Here is a 19,801-nt window from a genome sequence, read left to right as displayed (position 1 = left end):
TCTTTTTTCTTAAGATATGAATACAATTCAAAGTGTATAAAAGAGATATATGACCTAGTTACTATAAGGTGTATTTATAATCAATATACATCTTATTGACAGCTCATACATGGTCTGAACAAGGCCAAACTCACTAGACAATTCCTTAAAAAAGATTATCAATCAGCCTAGGAATTTTTGTTTTTGTACCTACAGAATTGTGAGCATCAAGTGTGACTTTCCTTTTATAAAAAATAAAAGTCTTGTTTCGGTTTTCTTCACAAGAAATCTAATCAAATATATCAAAAAACTCACAAATAATCAAATATACACAACTCGATAGATCAAAAAAAGATGAGTGTGACTTACTTTCCATAAATAGAAAAGCTATATATAATTTATTTCCTATATAATTCAATCAACACAAAAATATAGAAATCAAATAACAACTCAGTTGAAGTTAATATTGAAATTATAATTTTATCAAATTAAAAATACGAAAAATAAAATTAATATTATAAATATGATTTTTCAAGCTCTTGTACTTCAAATAAGCCTCTAAACCCTAAGACCCCTAGCTAGTTGAAATTCTTAGAACAATTGAACTGTATTAAAAAAAACAAATATATTGAATTAATTTTAGAATAATTGATATAATAATATGGATGGTAGATCTTGTGTTGGTGCAATCCACTACAACACTAAGATAAATAGTGGGTATTTTATGTATTATTATTTTATCATTGAATATTGATAGCAATGGGTGAAAGGTAAGATAATTAGAAAGTTCCAAAATAAAGAAACAAAATTCTTTTTTTGACTATTGGTTTTGTTTGGTTTTGTTCCCTTTTGGTCCCACTTTACAACTAAGCATATCACTTAAAAATTTCAATTTTTTTTTCAAATATTTTTAGGTCCCCCATTTGATTAGTTTTGCCAAATATTTTTATTTTTAAATTTATGTCTTTCTCATTACATTTGTAGATTTTTTTTTAGGTTCCTTACATTTGTAGAATGGGTAAAATACTATTGGTTATAAATTTTTCATAAATTTTGACATGTTTCCATCAATAATTCACTATTTTATTTTACGATAGTGATGACAGCAAATATATTTTAGTAAAATTATTATTTTTCTAGCAGTTACAAATAGCCAAATATGATATATATATTAAGTTAATTTTAAAAAAATAAAATAAATAATAAATAATTTTAGTATTTAATATGAACAATGATATGCTTACACCAAAAAAAATAACAAAGTTTTCAAACTGATCAAATTGTTTTATGATGATCTCATTAAGCTAAAAAGCATTACCACATATTATGTGTGTATATGTTTATTATTTCGTATGACTTTTAAATCGTGTTATTGTGACTGACACAGATGCCACTCTTAACTAATTATTTACATTGTAAAATGTTAATGTGGTAATTAATTAAATAAACATGTCATTATTTTATTTACCAGGTGTGATAAACTTAATAGAAAGATAAATTTTTCTACTAACCGTCTACAATATGGGAGGCTATTTTGCAAATAATTATTAAAATTAGACTAAAAAACTCGAAATAACTTAAAATAATACCCCTTTGATTAAGGACTTACTAAAAACCTCCAAACTTAATAAAAGAATAAATTCCCATTTGCAAATTGCAATATGACTCACAAATCCAACCCTTTTCTCCATTAAGCCCTTTTTAACATAATTTATTTTGCAGAAGGAATTTCGAATTTTCTCACTGAAAAACCAATATTCAAATCAAAAAAGAAAATAACACACAAAGATTCTCCTTTTTGGTCCCAAAATTTTCTCTTTATTAAAAAAAGAGGACCCATTGCATTCAACATAAATATACATTTAATATTGGTAACTACATACATTATACATACATACAAGATTTAGAATTTTAGTGTCACTGTGACCCATAATTGAATGTTTTGAAGTAAAAGAAAAGAAGTATTTAATGAGAAAATTAACAGTTTCAAGTCTTTTCATTACCTTTTCGCTCTCCCATCTCATAAAAATCAAATTTTTATTTTTTTTTTGAAAAAAAATTGAGTAAATTAATTACAGCCTTACAGGGCAACGATCTCGATGCCCTTCTGTACCCATTTACATGTATTTTCGTGTAATGAAATTCAAAAATAATTTATAAAAAAAGAAAAAGACACAAACTTTTTTTTTCTTGAAGCAAAAAGACACAAACTTTAACAACAAGGAGGTTTCATTTCAACCTTTGCTTTCTCACTACATAGTTTAGTTTAGTGTGAGACTAGAGAGAGTGAGAGAGTGAAGCTGCCATTGGAAGGTTTGAGAAATTACCTTCCTTTATTTATTTCTATTTATTTTGAATTTTTTGTCAACTATTTATTTAATAATATGAATACAGGAGCTGAATAAAATGTGGGGTATATTTTGTCAGAATTTCCATTATTTTCATCTGAATAGTCATGTTTTTTTTGGGGTTTGTTTGGGTCTTGAAGGAGCTGTTCTGGACTCCAACATTGAAAGAAGTTGCCTTTTTTTGTTCAAACTTTGTGAAGCTTTCTTTTTGAGTAAAAATCTTTTTTCTAAGATTCTCAGTTCTTTTCTAAGCTACTACACTTCACTTTACTTATCTGGGTTTTCTGCCATTTCTCTTAAAAAACCATTATTAGGAGCTTCAAGGAGTTGGATTTCTCTACTGAGCAATTCTGGATCAGGTATCATTTCTTTAAAGAGAGATTTTGGCATCTGGGTTTTCTTTATTCAGCATTATTTTTTTCCAAAACCCCTGAAAAGTTATATAAGTAATAATGAGCTTTTAAAAGAAGTTGTTGGTGGTGGTGTTGATGATTACCTAACTTTTATTTTGTTCAAACTTAGCTTCTGATAGTTATAATTATACCCTTTTATCATGCTTTGTAAGTTTACTGTCATTAATTCAAACTCTAGTGCTTTAGAATTTACTGGTTTTGGTCTTTTCTGGGATTATTTACCTAATTTAGCATCATTAGAATAATGGGGTTTTGGTTCTTTTTTCTTTTTAGTATCTTTTTTCTAGTACTAAGGATTATTGTGCTATTTTTATTATGAAGTCATTTTAAAACCATTTTAGGTGAGTAAAGTGAAAGGAGTAAACTATTATATAATGCAAAAAGAAAATCTGATTAATTGCATGTTACAAGATTTGATTTGATCTGTAATTCTTTTTAGTACAATATAATTAATTAATGTAGGAGGAAGAGGGTCTATGAGATTTGATTCTGTAGGTGGGTCTTGGGCTAAACAATGCTGTTATGTCTTCCAATTTTGAAAAAAGAAAAGTTAAAAACTTTGTATGTAAAGCTTCCAACTTTAAAATTATATTTACTGTGTTTGTAATTGTAATCTATTCCACATTTTCACAGGTCAGTGAAGGTTGGTACCATTTCTACTCTGCTCAGCTCGCCGTGGTGGACTGGATTGAGATTGATCATCTCTTCTCTCGGTTAGGTGAGTTCGATCACAGTTATTTATAAAGGCCTAATCTGTAATCTACTTTTGTTGTTGTATGCATTTGATGGCTGTGCTTGTTTGTTACAGTTCTGAGTACTTTCATTAATCAGTTTGATTTTTCTTAATTGATGGGTTTTCGGTTTCTCTTGTATTAGTGGGTTTTTTAGGACAATATTTTTAATCTTCTGTTTCTTGAAGTTTATTGTCATTGATCCTAACTCTGTTGTTTTCATTTAGAACTTTCTTGTTTTGGTCTTGTATTAGATTATTTACCTAATTTATCATCATTTGAATGATGGTTTTTGGACCTTTTTCTTTTTGGGTAACTTTTTCTAGTAGTAGAGAGTACTTTTGTTAAATAAAGTTAAGAAATGAACTATTGGGATTTTTTTTAGTTATATTACAATAATGCATGTTAGCCTGCAATAGTGTAAAGGCACCCGTAGTACTTAGTACCCTCCTATGTGTTAATATCGCTAACCAATCATAAAGTGACATGTCTAGAGGTATTAGGCACTAGTGATGCCCAATATCAATGCTCTTTTAAACTATAATTGCTTTCTCTTAATTGCTTTCTCTCATTTGTTTGGCTCTTTTTTTTTATCCTAGCTTTCTTAGAAAACTCTTTTAACTGCAAATGCAATGTAGGCATTGGGGGCCAACATACCAAACTAGCCGAAACATACACAATATTGACTAATCTAACTAATATTGAACTTGGCTAAATGAAATGGTTAAATAATTTAAAAATGTGCTTACCAAAAACATAGGTCCTCACAAAGTCGTAAGACCATGTATGGGGGCCAAGTATTGTTATAAAGCTTGACCCAATGCAAGGCATCATTTTAAAGATGATAATGATTTTGAGATAGATCAATGGTGAAATTGTCTTTTGTAGTACATTTCTTACTCTTTAAATTTAAGTACTTTGGTATCTGTAAGAACATTTTGAAATTCTCTTCATACACAATGCAGTTGAAATTTTGTCTGTCTCGGGAGATCTCACTGCAGTTCTTATGTATAGGTTGATATCGTCATTGGAGAACTTTAGTGTTAAAGGGACCGAAAGTTAAGGTGTTGGATCGATTTTTTACTTCACCAGATCGGATGATGCTTGAAAGATGGCTTCTCAGCCTGTTTTTCCTCTTAGTCGGCATCACCAATGTACTAGGTAACATAACAAGCTCATTGACATATAGTAACTCGAAAGGACCTATTGTGGAACGGAAAGAGTTATGATATGAATCGCTTAGCTTATTTTATCTATTTTGTAGGTGCATTTGTCGGGGTAAACATTGGCACCGATGTTTCTAATCTTCCATCAGATACAGATATTGTTGCAATTCTAAAAGCACATCAGTTTACACATGTACGCCTTTATAATGCCGATGCTCAATTGTTGAAGGCTCTATCAGGCAGTGGAATAGAAGTAATGGTCGGTGTCACGAATGAGGAAGTTCTCGGGATTGGAGAATCAGCTGCAACAGCTGCAGCATGGGTTAATAAAAACGTCGCAGCTTATATGCCTTCAACTAATATAACCGCCATTGGTGTTGGCAGCGAAGTTCTTACCGTGGTTCCAAATGCTGCTTCGGTTTTGGTTTCTGCTATGAATTACCTTCATAAAGCTCTAGTTGCTGCTAACCTAAATTTTCAAGTCAAAGTCTCAACTCCACATTCCATGGACATTATTCCAAAGGCTTTTCCTCCGTCGACTGCGACCTTTGACTCTTCGTGGAATTCTACTCTTTACCAAATCCTTCAGTTTTTGAAAAACACAAATTCCTATTACATGTTAAATGCATATCCGTATTATGGATACACGGAAGGGGATGGCATTTTCCCAATTGATTATGCGATTTTCCGACCACTTCCCTCAGTCAAGCAGATTGTTGATCCCAACACTCTTTTCCACTATAGTAGCATGTTTGATGCAATGGTGGATGCTACCTATTACGCTATGGAGGCTGCAAATTTTTCGGGGATTCCTGTTGTTGTTACCGAAGCTGGTTGGCCATGGCTCGGTGGTGCTAAAGAACCGGATGCCAATCTTGAAAATGCTGAGACATTCAATAATAACTTGATCCGACGTGTTCTTAACAATTCAGGTCCACCGAGCCACCCGACCTTGCCTATAAATACATACATTTACGAATTGTTTAACGAAGACAATAGACCGGGACCTATTTCTGAGAAGAATTGGGGTGTGCTGTTTACGAACGGAACTTCTGTTTATCCTTTGACTTTGGGAACTTCTGGCCAAATTACTGGAAACAGTTCTTCTGTTTTCTGTGTAGCGAAATCTGATGCAGATTCTGATAAGTTGCAAGACGGTTTGAATTGGGCATGCGGGCAAGGCCGAGCTAATTGCAGCGCCATACAATCTGGCCGGCCGTGTTATAACCCTAATACTCTCGAAAATCATGCTTCGTATGCATATAATGATTACTATCAAAAAATGCAGAGTGCTGGTGGAACATGCGACTTTGATGGCTCCGCCACAACAACTAATGTCGATCCAAGTAAGTTTTCGACTAATATTCTCTCTTTCACTATACAATTTAGATTGAGCTGAGACAGTTTAACATCATAACTTGCAAACATCGAAACATTGATTGAAACAGAGATTAAGAATGAAAAGGCTTCTCATTTTTCAGTTGTTTGGGACATAGAAAAGAGAAAGGAACTATCTTTAAGCCTTGAAACACTCTTAACTGTTATTTTGTGGGAAATTTCTTGCAGGTTATGGAAATTGTATATTTGCAGGAAGGTGAGAAATCCAAACCTTACTATACTTTAAAATCTTAATTTATTGTTACCCAATATCTATAATCTCTAAACAAACACGAAATGTTTGTTCTTTTGAAACAGTTCTAATTCAAGTACTCACGGCGGATTCATGCCTCCCTCGGCTTTTTCACCTGAAGTTGCACCAGGATCGTGGAGTTCGTTCCTTCAAGTATCGAACTTTCAGCTTCTAATGCCAGCGGCATTGCTCGCTTTGGTTTTTGTTTGACTCGAGAGGCGCTTGTGTAACTGAATCATCAGGATTTTGAGATTGTAAAAGCTAAGACTTTAATTCTTTTTTGTCTCAATGTTGTTTGTATTCCTAGTTCTAGTGTAGTCATTTTCTTGAAAGTAGCAGTTAGACCATTTTTTATTTATTTTGGTAAAACATAACTGAAAAAGTTTGTTTATTTTGTATCTTTGTGCTAATTATATACAGAAATTGAGGTTATAAATGTGGTTATTCTTTTTCCCATGAAACATAATTATGTTTATGAATTTCATTGACTATCTCTATTAATTCAGTCAAAGAAGAAAAAATTGGGACTTGGATTATTTATTTTATGGCAACTTTTACTATGCAAATTTTAGTAATAAAGTGAAGGCATTATTGGACAAGTTAGAGATAATCACAAATTTGGAAGAAGAGAGTAACAAAATAGAGAGAATTTTAGAGAAGAGAATGTTGTTTTAGTTGTCTATTGAGGCCTTGTAATTCCATCTATAAGTTTAAAATGTATAATTTTGTTGGGTTTAGTTGCAAGATTTTGGACTTTTGTTTTCCAAAATCTATACTTTATATAATTTTAATTTTTCATGTTTTAATAATTTTAATTATAAAATTATAATATTTAATACTATATTTAAATTTTATTATTATTTTATTTATTTATAATTGATAAATACATTTTTTCTTATTATTAATAAATTATAAGATTTTTATTTAAATAAATAAATAAATAAATATAAAATAAATTATAAGATTTTTAATATGTCGTGTTGTATTTTTCGAGCTTATCACGTGTCATGCCTTTAGACGAGTTTATTTGTGCTACTCGTATAATGTCGTGCTTAAGGATATATTTTTCGTCTCATGTCGTGCTAATTTGTAGCATCATATTGTGTTGTGTCTAAATTCGTATTTTTTCGTGTCTACTTTTACTCATATCTTCGGGCTCATATCAGCTTCGTGCAGTGTCAAAAAGCCTGACCCGTATTTACAATACTACTAAATAGTGGTATAGTGCTATATATTAGCACTTTTAAGGAAATTAGCTTTTTTAATGGTATGTTAAACTTTAGAAAAATATTAAAGGGCACCTTAAGGTACCAACTACCATAAAAATGTGACATATTGCTATTGGTGCAATTTAATATTATGTCCTACAAATTTTAATTTAATAAATAATATAAAAAACCGCTAACCACTCATAACACGCCACATCAGTATAGTGTATACTCTAAATTATATCCCAAATTAGACTCACATTAAAAGATCAACCAAATTTAACACAAAATATAACATTATATTAAATTTCACACACAATAAATGCAATTAACATAACTTTGTCATTCATCATCCATAATAAGCTTTAATATATTTTTTTAGTTACAAAATAACAGTTTTTGTATTTTTTTTTAATATATAATAAGCTTTAATATATTCTATAATTTGCATATTAAAGCATAATAACAAATAATTGTTGATACAGTTTTTTATCAACAAATCTAAGAAGATTATAAATGAGCAAGAATAACACAAGTAATCGTTATCCAAAGTAAACTGGTTTATCGAAAGAAATTTAACGAAGATGAACACGAGGTTTTTATATTGGTTCACCCTGTCAATGGTAATAGACTAGTACACTTGGAGTGTTACTGATTTCAATGCTTGAGGAGAGTTCTCCAGAATTACGTTCTCCAAGAGCTAAATTCTCAAGTGATTTTTTAAAATAAGAGAGTGGGAGCTCGAGAGAATCGAAATCGGGGGTCCATTTACATGTGACTTCACACCCTTTATATAGGTTTACATTATAGATTTAAAATTTCTTAACCCAAGATGCACCTCATCCTAACTATAATCCGATAAGTTTAAAATACAAAATAATAATAAAATCATATTTTCAAAATAAATATCTAAAAAAAGATGATAATAACATATGACTCTGACATGGGTCGAAGTGACGATGCTAAGTAGCACCTCGGCATGGGTTGAAGTGATAATGTTGAGAATAAGAGGAGGCTGAGGTGATGATGGCGTTGGTGAGAAGATGAGGCCGAGGTGATGATGATGTTAGTGAGAATACGAGGCCAAAGTCATAATGATGTTGGTGAGAAGATGAGGCCGAGGTGATGCCTAACTGATTAGTAGGCTAAGGTAGTGGTATGACACAAGGTCAAGATGATGCTTTCGTGAAGAGGTCGAGATAATATTCTCGACTTTGGTCCAAGATAGTAAGCTTTAGTACGAGGTGATGGTGTTTGAGCCGAGATGATTTAGTTATGAGGATGTGCATCTTGGCTAGAGTTAAGATGATGCCCTAACGATATGCATCTCGGCTAAGGCCGAAATGATGCCCTGATGAAGAGTATCTTGACAATGAAAAATGTGAGTTGGTATCATGCCACTACCTAGGTGTAGATTGAGATGATGAGACATGGTAGTTTCACCATCAAAGTGTTTTAGGTGAAATGTTATCATTAATTGTACTTGTATTTAGATCATACATTGTCTTAAATTGTACTTGTAACATAACACATCATAGTAGCACACGTGGCGTTCAACATTTCCAAAAAAACAAAATCAATTAGCTTAAGCTTAGAGCATGTTTGGTATTGTTTTCTGTTTTTTGTTTTAAAAAATTGTTTTTAGAAATGAGAACAAAAAATAGTTTTTGAAGTTTTTAAAACACAAGTCACGTTTGGTTAGTGATTTTTAAAAACAATATTGACCTAAAGTGAATTGGTTTTTAAAACAGAAAACAACATTTTGTTGTTTTCAAAATTCTTGTTTTTTGTAACTTTGTTTTCTGAAAACTGTTTTTAAAAAACAAGGCCAAACAAGCCAAATTGTTTTTAAAAACAATTTTCTGTTTTTAAAAACAAAAAACTATTTTTTAGTTATGATGCCAAACATGCACTTAGTCTCTAAGCTAAATAGGATCTTCTTTACCTTAAAAATATACCATTTTTATGTGTCTAGACAAAACTCCTTTATTTAATTTTCATTAAATAATCTTAAAAAACGATTCTCTCAATAAATAAATCTTAAAAAAAAAAAACAAAAACCAAACTCTTTCTCTTCTCCACAGCTACTCAGCTCTGCAACTCCAAAAGAAAAAAAAAAGCTTCGAACTTTCCGTCAATGGCGCCCGTTGACCCACACTCATTCACCGACTCAACACACCCATTCGCCACTCACATTTCCCTCTCTCTCTACCTCGACTTCCCATCTTCCACAATCCACGGCTCAGCTCTTCTCTCCTTCCCCGACCCATACACAGGTCCTCTCTCCCTCGACGCTCGTTCACTCATCGTCCACTCCGTCATCGACCCAAAATCCCATACACCGCTTCCCTTCTCACTTTCGGTACCCGATCCAATCAGAGGCTGCCACCTCACCATCTCCCTCGAAAACAACCACGACTCAGTCCTCGTCGTCTTCACAACTCACCCTTCCGCCTCAGCTCTCCAATGGCTTTCACCGCCTCAGACCTTCAACAAAACCTACCCACTCGTCTACACACAGTGCCAGGCAATCCACGCGCGCTCCGTCTTCCCGTGCCAAGACACACCAGCGGCGCGCGTGCGATACACCGCCCGATTGAACATCCCTCGCCAGCTCTCGGCAGTGATGGCGGCGCGTCACGTGGAGAAGCGAGCTCCGATCTCCGGCGAGGGATCTTTTCTGAGCTGCGGCGATCAGATGTGGTGCGCCGAGGGTAGGGCGGTGGAGGAGTTCGTTATGGAGCAGCCGGTTCCGCCGTACTTATTCGCTTTTGCCGTTGGTGAGTTAGGGTTTAGGGAGGTGGGTCCGAGGACTAGGGTTTATGCTGAGGCGGCTCCGGCGGTGATGGATTCGGCGGCGAGGGAGTTTGCCGGAACTGAGGATATGATTAGGCAAGGAGAGAAGCTGTTTGGGCCTTATGAATGGGAAAGGTTTGATTTGTTGGTTTTGCCGCCTAGTTTTCCGTACGGTGGAATGGAGAATCCGAGAATGGTGTTCTTGACTCCGACTGTGATTAAGGGTGATTCTAGTGGAGCTCAGGTTGTGGCTCATGAGCTTGCTCATAGTTGGACTGGGAATTTGATCACTAACAAAACCAATGAGCATTTCTGGTTGAATGAGGTAATGAAACTGTTATAAATTTCTGATCTTTTTGGTTTATACATACATTTTGTTATGATTGAAATTTGAATTTAGTAGTGAATGCATGCAAGAATTTGATTGAAAGGATCACTGGGTTGAATATAATATAAAATACGTTCATCTAAGTAGAAATCTTGGATATATTAGCCTGGCTTACTATCCCCGAATCACAAATCACAAATGGCTGTCTTTTTGGACCGGTTTTTGGATTTGATCGGATACTTGTTAGAGTTTAGTTTGGAGGAGTAGCTCATGCATCTTATGTATGGTATTTAGTTTTCATATACATTATTAATGTGAGACTCTCTATCATTTTAGTGGTGCTAGTTAACGAATTTTGAGTGATCCATCAGATTCTATCGATCAAACTGTCACTATCACTCCCACTAGGTTGTCTTTGGTTGACAATTGAATCTAATTTTTCCCATTATGTACATGGAAAAGTTGACTAAATGATGAAGCTTGAATTGCATGCAGGTTGTTTTTAGGTTTATGCGTTTTATATGAGACACTGTTTTGGATTTTTTAAATTTGGTGGTGAATGCATGGAATGGAAGAATTGATTGATAGGGGTGTTGTTGGGTTTGATTGTTATCTGAATGTTTTTGACATATTCAGTTTGAATCTAGTGCAAAATCTTTGTACTACTGAAGAATTTGATTGAAAGGGTCATTGGGTTGATGTTTCTTCAAATGTTTTTGACATATTCGATTTCAATTTACGCAAACCTTTTTTTGTTGATGTAGTGGGAAAGTTGGCTAAATGATGAAGCTTGAATTGCAGGTTATTTTTGTTTATGGATCATATGAAACACTGTTTGCATTTACAAATTTAGTGGTGAAGGAATTGATTGATCAGTTTGAATCTAGATCAAATTCTTTGTACTACTGAAATGAAGTTGTTGAACCTAAAAACGAACATGGGGTTTTTGACTGACAGACATATGTTTCTTTTTCGGAATTATGAAGCTTGATTTGCAGGTTATGTAGTGAGGAGCTCATGCTAAATGATGCTATCTCTCATGTTATGGCTAGGAAGACTAGAAAAATGTATGTTGTATCGAATGGGACGAGTCATGAGTGAGAATTAGCATAAATTGTATGCATATTGCATATGGTGTGAGTGGTTTTTGATATCTATTTTCTTTGCTGCAAATGCAAGTGGGTTTTGATAAGTTTTATTTATTGTTTTTAAGGGTTTTACTACTTATGCTGAGAGGAGAATTGTGGAGGTGGTTCAAGGAGAAGAGAAAGCTGTTCTGAATATTGGAATTGGCTGGAGGGGTTTGAATGAGGAAATGGAGAGATTCAAGGACAACATGGAGTTTACAAAGCTTAAAATGAATCAAGAAGGAGTTGACCCTGATGATGTGTATTCTCAGGTTCCATACGAGAAAGGTTTTCAGTTTCTATGGCGAATCGAACGCCAGGTATGTTTGTGTCGGTAATGTTTTCATTCATTTTAGATACACACAATAATGCCAATGAATGTACCTGATTCTGTATTGGGTTTGTCTCAGGTTGGAAGGCCTGCATTCGACGAGTTTCTGAAGAAATATATTGCAACGTTCAAGTTCCAGTCGATTGATACCGATACCTTCCTTGACTTTCTGAAAGCTAACATCCCCGGCATAGAGAAAGATGTTGACTTAGTTTTGTGGACAGAGGGTACCGGTATCCCACCAGATGCTTATGAACCGGTATCCAGCCTATACACACAGATTGTCACTCTTGCGAACGAATTCAACCTTGGTAGGATGCCGAGGGAGGATGAAGTTGCTGATTGGCGAGGACAAGAGTGGGAGCTATACTTGGAAAACTTGCCCAAATCTGTTGAAGCTTCACAGGTACTGTATCATTTCTTCTTTGCCTTTTACTGACCTGATTATCCTTTTCGGTTAGCTTATCATTATAATTGGTTTGGATTTGCAGATCATAGCTTTGGACCAGCGCTACAGGCTCTCAGAATCAAAAGATTACGAGGTGAAGGTGGGGTTTCTGCAGCTAGCCATTACCGCCAAGTGCAGAGACTACTACGGCGAGGTGGAGAAAACTCTCAAAGAAGTTGGGAGGATGAAATACCTTCGTCCACTCTACACTGCGCTCGTCCAAGGGAACGGGAAGGAAGAAGAGAAGATTTTCTCGAAAAGGGTGTTTGCAGAGGCTCGCGATTGTTATCATCCTATTGCACAAGGTGTTGTCGAATCCATCCTCAGCAAGCACTTGTAGAACAGTGTATGATAGACTGTAAATAAATTATGAACTGAAGCTAACTGTTATGTTTTGCTTCTCTGGTAGTGTTCATCTCCATAGTTGTGGAGCTTTTCGTTTAGATAAGACTTGTTTTCTCACTCTAGTTGAAAATGTTCACCAAATTATCAATCAGAATACTTTGTTGTCTTCCAATTGCAAAGCTAATGTAACTTGAAAAACAGCTCAAGACAAAATGAAATTCTGTACACTGATCCCTTTCTTTTCTTTTCGGTTTACCTCATCATATCTATTCTGTAATGTGTTGGGAATATTATGTATCCCATCAACCCAATATTTTTTTTTTTGCTAAGAAAGATGAAATATTGAAGGTATATGGTTGGATATTAATTTATTAACTAATAATTTTTTTTTAAAAAAAAAGATATTAAAGAGAGAATAAAATCACGTATTTTAAGTAATTTTAATAATTATTAAGTTGAATTTAATAAAATAAAATTTAGAAAAAAGAAAATTAATTAAGGAGAGAAGGTATTGAATGTCTCATACTTCAAGTTTGTTGAATATATATATTACGGTAACAGTTACTATCACCAAATCAGAGTGGCGCAGCGGAAGCGTGGTGGGCCCATAACCCACAGGTCCCAGGATCGAAACCTGGCTCTGATATATACGAGTAGCTAATCCGCTTGCCACAAACCTTTTTTTCCATCTTGCCTTTCACGTTACACGACGCCGTTTTTGTATCGAAGTTGCGTTTCAATTGCTCGGCGTCGTTTTCCTTATTCAAACGACGTCGTTTTAATAACTTAACTCATCTGATAGGGGCTTTGTTGAACTGATTTTTTTTTATATATACTTTTGCCACTTGATAGAGCCTTCTCTGTTTTGTTTTATTTAATTTTCGTAAAAAAAAATAATTAATTATCAATCATTCATTTATGATGTTGTCTTGTTTTAGTTTTTTCTCATTTAATAAATATTTATTATGTTTCTATTTTGTTTATAAATATTTTATATGTTGGATAATAACTATATAAAGAGTTTGGGCTGTAAGCGAATTGTGGTGAGTAAAAACAATAAAAATTGTTTCAAGTTTATCAAATATTTTCCTTTTCAAAAGTTAATAGTCGTATCCGAGCCAATAAATAAAAAACTGCATGTGAGAGAGTGATTGTGAGATGATATATTTAATATTTATAGCAGTAATTATATTTAATTTTATTTAACTTTCTTTTCTGTTTTGCAGTAAAAATATGGCTGACAACTTTGATCATAGGAGCATATTGATATTCTCTGTTTTGATGGTCACTTTGATTATTGGAGCATATTGATGGAAATTTTCTGAGATGTAAAGTATTGACAAGTTGTCTCCGAAGGAATTATTGAACCAGTAGCTGGCATAGTAGTGGCAGATGCACAAAGAGCGGAGCTAGAAGCACAACAGTTGAAAGATCTCCAAGCAAAGAATTATCTTTTCGAAACTATTGATCGCACAATCTTAGAGACCATTCTTTGTAAGGACACTTCCAAGCATATTTGAGATTCTATAAAGAGGAAATATCAAGGCTCTACAAAGGCAAAGATACAGCAATTTCAATCACTTCATATGGAGTTCAAAACACTTCGAATAATTTAAGATGGAAGAATCAATGTCATACTATCTCACTTGGACAATGGCGACTGTGAACAAATGTGAATCCACGGTGACACGACGGAGAACTTAACCGTTGTTAAGAAAATACTACGAACAATGATGACAAAATTTAATTATGTTGTTAGTTAGAAAATAACTACTAACTGTCTTGATGTGGGATTGCAATACGGATAGGTTAGTTAGGATTTTAACTAACTGTTTTGACTTTAGTAATTGTTACAGGTTGACTTATATGGGGAATTAATTCCAACACTCATAATATTAATGAACTTTTCGTTGATGAATTGAAAGGTTCTTTGTTAGTTCATGAGCACAAACTCAACCAGTGGGAGAAGGAAAAGGAAGAGCAACCCTCAAAAGCCTCAACATACAATAATTCAAAGCCAAGAGGAGACAGAGGATGAGGTGGAAGCAGAGTCAAGGCAGAAGCAGAGTTGAAAATGATCGTGGAACTCAGCAACAATACCAAAACTAAGATAATTATTCCCATGACTCACATGGATGAGAACAAGGGCGAGGACGAGGAGGCCACCAATCAAATAGACCGAAGTCAGCAAACAAGTTTAATTTGGAATGCTACATATCTCATAAGTACAGACATTATAAATATGAATGTCGTGCTAATTTGAATAGACAAATTGAAGATGCAAAGTTAGGCCTAATTGCTCAAGTTAACATGATGACGAATTGAATATTCCCACTTTATCCCTACAATACCATTCATTCGTACCTATCAACAAAATTGAAAGATGCATCATGGCCATGACATTTTCGCTATGGTCACTTGAATTTTGGTGGACTGAAAACTTTGCAACAGAAGAATATGGTGACTGGTTTTCCTTCAATCACAGCTCCCGCCGAAGTGTGGGAAGAATGTGTTATTGGCAAACAACAACATAATCTATTTCCACATGGACAATCATGGAGGGCAAACAAACTATTGGAGTTGATTTATTCAGACTTGTGTGGGCCAATCAATCCATCTTCTAATGGAGGTAAAAAAAATATATAACTATCTTCATTGATGATTTTAGTTAGAAAACATAGGGTTTATTTTTTGCAGGAAAAATCTGAAGCTATTGGAGCCTTTAAAAGTTTTAAAGTGCTCGTTGAGAAAGAAGTTGACAGCCCCATCAAAGTTCTTTGCACTAGCCGTGGTGGAGAATACAACTCACATGAATTTTCAAATTTTTGTGAGATTCATGCAATCAAATGGCAGCTCACAGCATCATACACACCCCAACAAAATGGAGTATGTGAGAGGAAAAATCACACTATTATTAATATAGTGTGAAGCCTTTTGTTGAGGAGTGGACTTCCAATTTTTTTTTTTTTTTGGCTAGAAGCAGTCAATTGGAGTATTCATATTTTGAACAGAAGCCCCACTTTTGCTGTTCAAAATATGACACCAGAAGAAACATGGAGTGGACGAAGACCAGTGGTAGATTATTTGAGAATAGGAAGAAGCTAGATGACAAAGGAGAAAAATCCATTTTTCTCGGTGTTAGTGATCAATCAAAAGCCTACAAATTATACAATCCTAACACCAAAGTTTTGATGAAGAAAGAATCTGGGCATGGAAGGAGAACATTGTTCAGCAACAAATTCCAGTAGATTTTGATGGTGATGAAGAGAAAAGACAGTAGTGGCCACCTATAGAGACAATCCAACAACCAACAACAATAATCACTCAAAGTCCACCTGCTAATGAAGCACCCATGAACAAAGGCCTCAACTAGAGAGAAAAAGACCTGCATGGATGATGGATTATGGGGTATCTGGTTCTGATGATTCTGAAGAGGATCTACTCACACATTTTTGTTTATTTTCAGATTGTGATGAAGTAGCTTATGAAGAAGGTGCTAAAGAATAAAAGTGGAGAAAGACGATGGATGCTGAAATTTCAGCCATAGAAAGAAAATATACTTGGGAGTTGATGATGCTTCCAAAAGGGAAAAAGACTATTGGTGTTAAGTGGGTGTAAAAGACAAAACTGAAGGAAAATGGTGAAGTTAACAAGCAAAAAGCGCAATTGGTGGCTAAAGGATATAAGCAAGAGTTTGGTGTGGACTACAAAGGATTTTTCGCTCGAGTAGCGAGACATGATGCAATTAGATTGGTCATTACATTGGCTGCACATAACTCATGGCCTATCTTCCAATTAGATGTAAAATCATCGTTCTTACATGGAGACCTAGAGGAACATGTATTTATTGATCAGCCTCATGGCTATGTTAAGATTGGAAATGAGCATAAAATGTATAAATTAAAAAAAGGCTCTTTATGGACTAAAACAACCTCCATGGGTTTGGTATAGTCGTATTGAAACTTATTTTTTAAAGTAAGGTTTTCATAAATGTCCATATGATCGCACACACTTTTCATCAAATTTTCAAATGGAGGTAAAATGCTCATTATTTACTTATATGTGGATGATATAATTTATACTGGAAATGATAGTGCCATGATTAAAAAATTTAAACGATCCATGATGCTTGAATTTGAAATGATTGATCTTGGATTAATGCACTATTTTCTTAGAATAGAAGAGGTGCAAACTAATGATGGTATTTTTCGTTCTCGAAAGAATTTTTTTAGACATGTTCCAAATGAAGAATTACAATCCTGTGGGCACTCCAACTAAAGTTGGTTTGAAGCTTATCAAAGATCCAGAAGAAAAGAAGGTTGACAACACTCTATATAAGCAAATAGTTAGAAGTTTGATGTACTTGACAACAACAAGGCCACATATAATGCATAGTGTGAGTCATATTAGCAGGTATATAGAATATCCAAGGGAGATACATCTTCTTGTTGCAAATAGAATTCTTAGGTACATGCGCAACACAACTGATTTCAGGCTCTTCTACTAAAAAGGAGAAAAAGTAGATTTAATTGGTTTTACTTACAGTGATTATGCATGAGATATGGATGATAAAAGAAGCATATCTTGTTATATTTTTATGATGGGCTCAGGAGCAATTTTATGATTTTCAAAGAAGCAAGCAATTGTCACTTTATCAACAACTAGTAGAGTTTGTAGCTGCAACAGTTAGTGCCTGTCAAGCTGTTTGACTGAGAAAGATTCTTGAAGAGTTACACTTCAAGCTAGTGGCGAGCCACCATAATTTATTGTGACAATAGCTCAACAATTAAATTTTTTAAAAATCTAATTCTTCTTGGTATAATAAGCAAGCATATTGATGTGAAGTATCATTACTTAAGGAAACGCACTGTAGAAGGCGTTATTGAACTTATTTATAGTTTTTGGTATATATTTCAGAAACTAAAAAAGATGCTAGGAGTATGTGCTTTGGAAGATTAAGTTTAAGAGAATGTCAATTGAGTGTTTATAAACACATTAGCTTAAGAGAAAGAATGTTGGAAAAATTATCTTTATTATGTTTTTTTTTTGTTAATACGTGTAATTAGATGACTATGTAAGTAGTGGTTTGGTTAGTTGCTATTTTCTAGAAGATGCATGTTTACATGTTGGATAATTAGTGATTCTATTTCTTAGTGCAAGTGGAGAGTTAATAACTCTATATAAGAGTTTGGGCTGTACTATGTCATATACATTTATCCAACTGTTAAAACATATCTCTAGCTTGAAGATTATTTATTTGAAGTACCGTTTAAATAGGTTATTATTAAGTACTTCAAAAGTAATTATTTCCATGAAAAAGGTAAAAACACTTGGATTGGAACTGTTAAATATGAGAAATATCATGTTTTAAATGTAATAACACAAATAATTATTGTTAAGCATGTTTATTTATTTATTTAATTAATCCTTCTTCATTTAAAAAGAAATAGATTATTACTTTTTGAAAATTTAACTCACTTTTTAGGCATGTTTCTTATAAATAATGATAAATATAAGAACAACAAATCAGAGTGGCGCAGCGGAAGCGTGGTGGGCCCATAACCCACAGGTCCCAGGATCGAAACCTGGCTCTGATATATACGAGTAGCTTATCCGCTTGCCACTAACCTTTTTTTTTCTCATTGTCACACGACGTCGTTTTTGTCTTTGATAAGTTACGTAACGACATCGTTTTGTAAGGCTAAGTAAGTTCACTTGCTACTCATGAGTCATGACTGAAATTTATTAACTGAAAAGCGTAACGACACAGTTTAATGGTGACATTACTAAGAGTGTGTTTGGAAAGTGTGAAGGGAGAATTGGAATTGCGGATAATTGAAAGTAATTATATAATTTTGTGTGTTTGTTTGACCACGTAATTATACTATAATTGTGTAATTAAGAGACCTCAATTGCACCTTCTAATCCTCGTGTAATTACTTAAAACTTTTTATTTTGGATAATATGTACTAAAATTATTATTTTTTGGTCTAATCACTAATTATTTAGCTAAATAAAAAATTAGGAATCCATAAATAATTACTAGTAAATTAATGTCTAAACACACATTATATTTTAAGATATAATGTAATTACTATTATAATAATTAAACTATAGTAATTACACAGTTACTTCTAAACACAAGTTTTTTTTTTTTTTATTCAAGGAACACTTCATAAAATTAGGAAGAATAGAATCAAGGGAGCTATTCCTTCTTTTTGGAAAACACCAACATTTAGGCTAGACAATCTAGCACTTATTTAGCTATTCGATGGGTGCAGGGCCGGCCCTAGGTATAGATGGGCTAGGCTCGTGCCTAGAGCCTACACCTTTCGGAGATCCAAAATAAAAAAATAAAAAAAATTTATTAAAAATTTATTTAAGTAAAATCTAGTATATTGTAAATAATAAATATTCATAGCTTAGTTGGTTAAGGTGTATCACATATTATATAATGTTATGGGTTCGAATCCCATAGGGTGAATACCTATTTATACAAGAATAAGACTAAAAGAATGAGAAACTAAATCAATATAATTAATAAAGAGAAATACAATTAAATATTTATGGTGATAATTAATTTGGTGATTTGAACATCTATTAATAATATATAATAACAATATCTTAATTGTTAGGCATACAACTAATTAAGGTGGCGTTTGGCAGGGCCGGTCTTAGGCATAGGTGGGCTAAGCCCGTGCCTATGGCCCACATTTTCCGGGGGCCCAAAATAAAAAAATAGAAAAAATTATTAGGCTTTTATTTAAGTAAAATTTAAGTGTATTATAAGTAACAAATATCTATAGCTTAGTTGGTTGAAGTGGATGACATAATGTCTAAAGTCATGGGTTCAAATTCCATAACACTTTTTTTTTATATTTTTTTTAATATATTTTTGAGGGCCATAAAATTTAATTCGTCTTGGGCCCATATATTTTCAGGGCCGACCCT

The 19,801-nt window shown here is 33.6% G+C and overlaps 2 protein-coding genes and 2 non-coding genes across 9 annotated transcripts; all 4 read left to right on the top strand.

The window, feature by feature from the left end:
* Positions 1 to 2,119: 2,119 nt before the first annotated feature.
* On the top strand, positions 2,120 to 6,728 carry LOC115725595 (glucan endo-1,3-beta-glucosidase 4). Of its 6 annotated transcripts, XM_061117601.1 has the most exons (8): positions 2,163 to 2,292; positions 2,468 to 2,539; positions 2,642 to 2,686; positions 3,374 to 3,458; positions 4,486 to 4,632; positions 4,736 to 5,983; positions 6,204 to 6,231; positions 6,333 to 6,728. In XM_061117601.1, exons 5-8 carry the CDS (start codon positions 4,569 to 4,571, stop codon positions 6,475 to 6,477), a joined length of 1,485 nt encoding a protein of 494 aa, XP_060973584.1. In that variant the 5' UTR covers positions 2,163 to 2,292; positions 2,468 to 2,539; positions 2,642 to 2,686; positions 3,374 to 3,458; positions 4,486 to 4,568; the 3' UTR covers positions 6,478 to 6,728. The 6 variants fall into 6 exon arrangements, with proteins under 6 accessions (XP_030511036.2, XP_060973586.1, XP_060973585.1 ...); XM_030655176.2 differs by lacking the exon at positions 2,468 to 2,539 and having other exon boundaries at positions 2,120 to 2,292; XM_061117603.1 differs by lacking the exon at positions 2,468 to 2,539 and having other exon boundaries at positions 2,140 to 2,292; positions 3,374 to 3,453.
* A 2,706-nt stretch (positions 6,729 to 9,434) lies between these two features.
* On the top strand, positions 9,435 to 13,022 carry LOC115725469 (leucine aminopeptidase). Its single transcript, XM_030655002.2, has 4 exons — positions 9,435 to 10,596; positions 11,813 to 12,046; positions 12,137 to 12,463; positions 12,549 to 13,022. The coding sequence occupies exons 1-4, from the start codon at positions 9,613 to 9,615 to the stop codon at positions 12,843 to 12,845; spliced, it is 1,842 nt and encodes a 613-aa protein (XP_030510862.2). The 5' UTR covers positions 9,435 to 9,612; the 3' UTR covers positions 12,846 to 13,022.
* A 402-nt stretch (positions 13,023 to 13,424) lies between these two features.
* TRNAM-CAU (transfer RNA methionine (anticodon CAU)) lies at positions 13,425 to 13,496 on the top strand. Its single transcript has one exon. It is a non-coding gene; the product is annotated as a tRNA-Met (tRNA).
* Positions 13,497 to 18,375: 4,879 nt separating this feature from the next.
* TRNAM-CAU (transfer RNA methionine (anticodon CAU)) lies at positions 18,376 to 18,447 on the top strand. The gene has a single exon. It is a non-coding gene; the product is annotated as a tRNA-Met (tRNA).
* Positions 18,448 to 19,801: the final 1,354 nt, after the last annotated feature.

Source organism: Cannabis sativa, chromosome 6 (genome assembly GCF_029168945.1).
Source record: "Cannabis sativa cultivar Pink pepper isolate KNU-18-1 chromosome 6, ASM2916894v1, whole genome shotgun sequence".
Classification (NCBI taxonomy): Eukaryota; Viridiplantae; Streptophyta; class Magnoliopsida; order Rosales; family Cannabaceae; genus Cannabis; species Cannabis sativa.
This window is presented reverse-complemented; position numbering and strand designations above follow the sequence as displayed.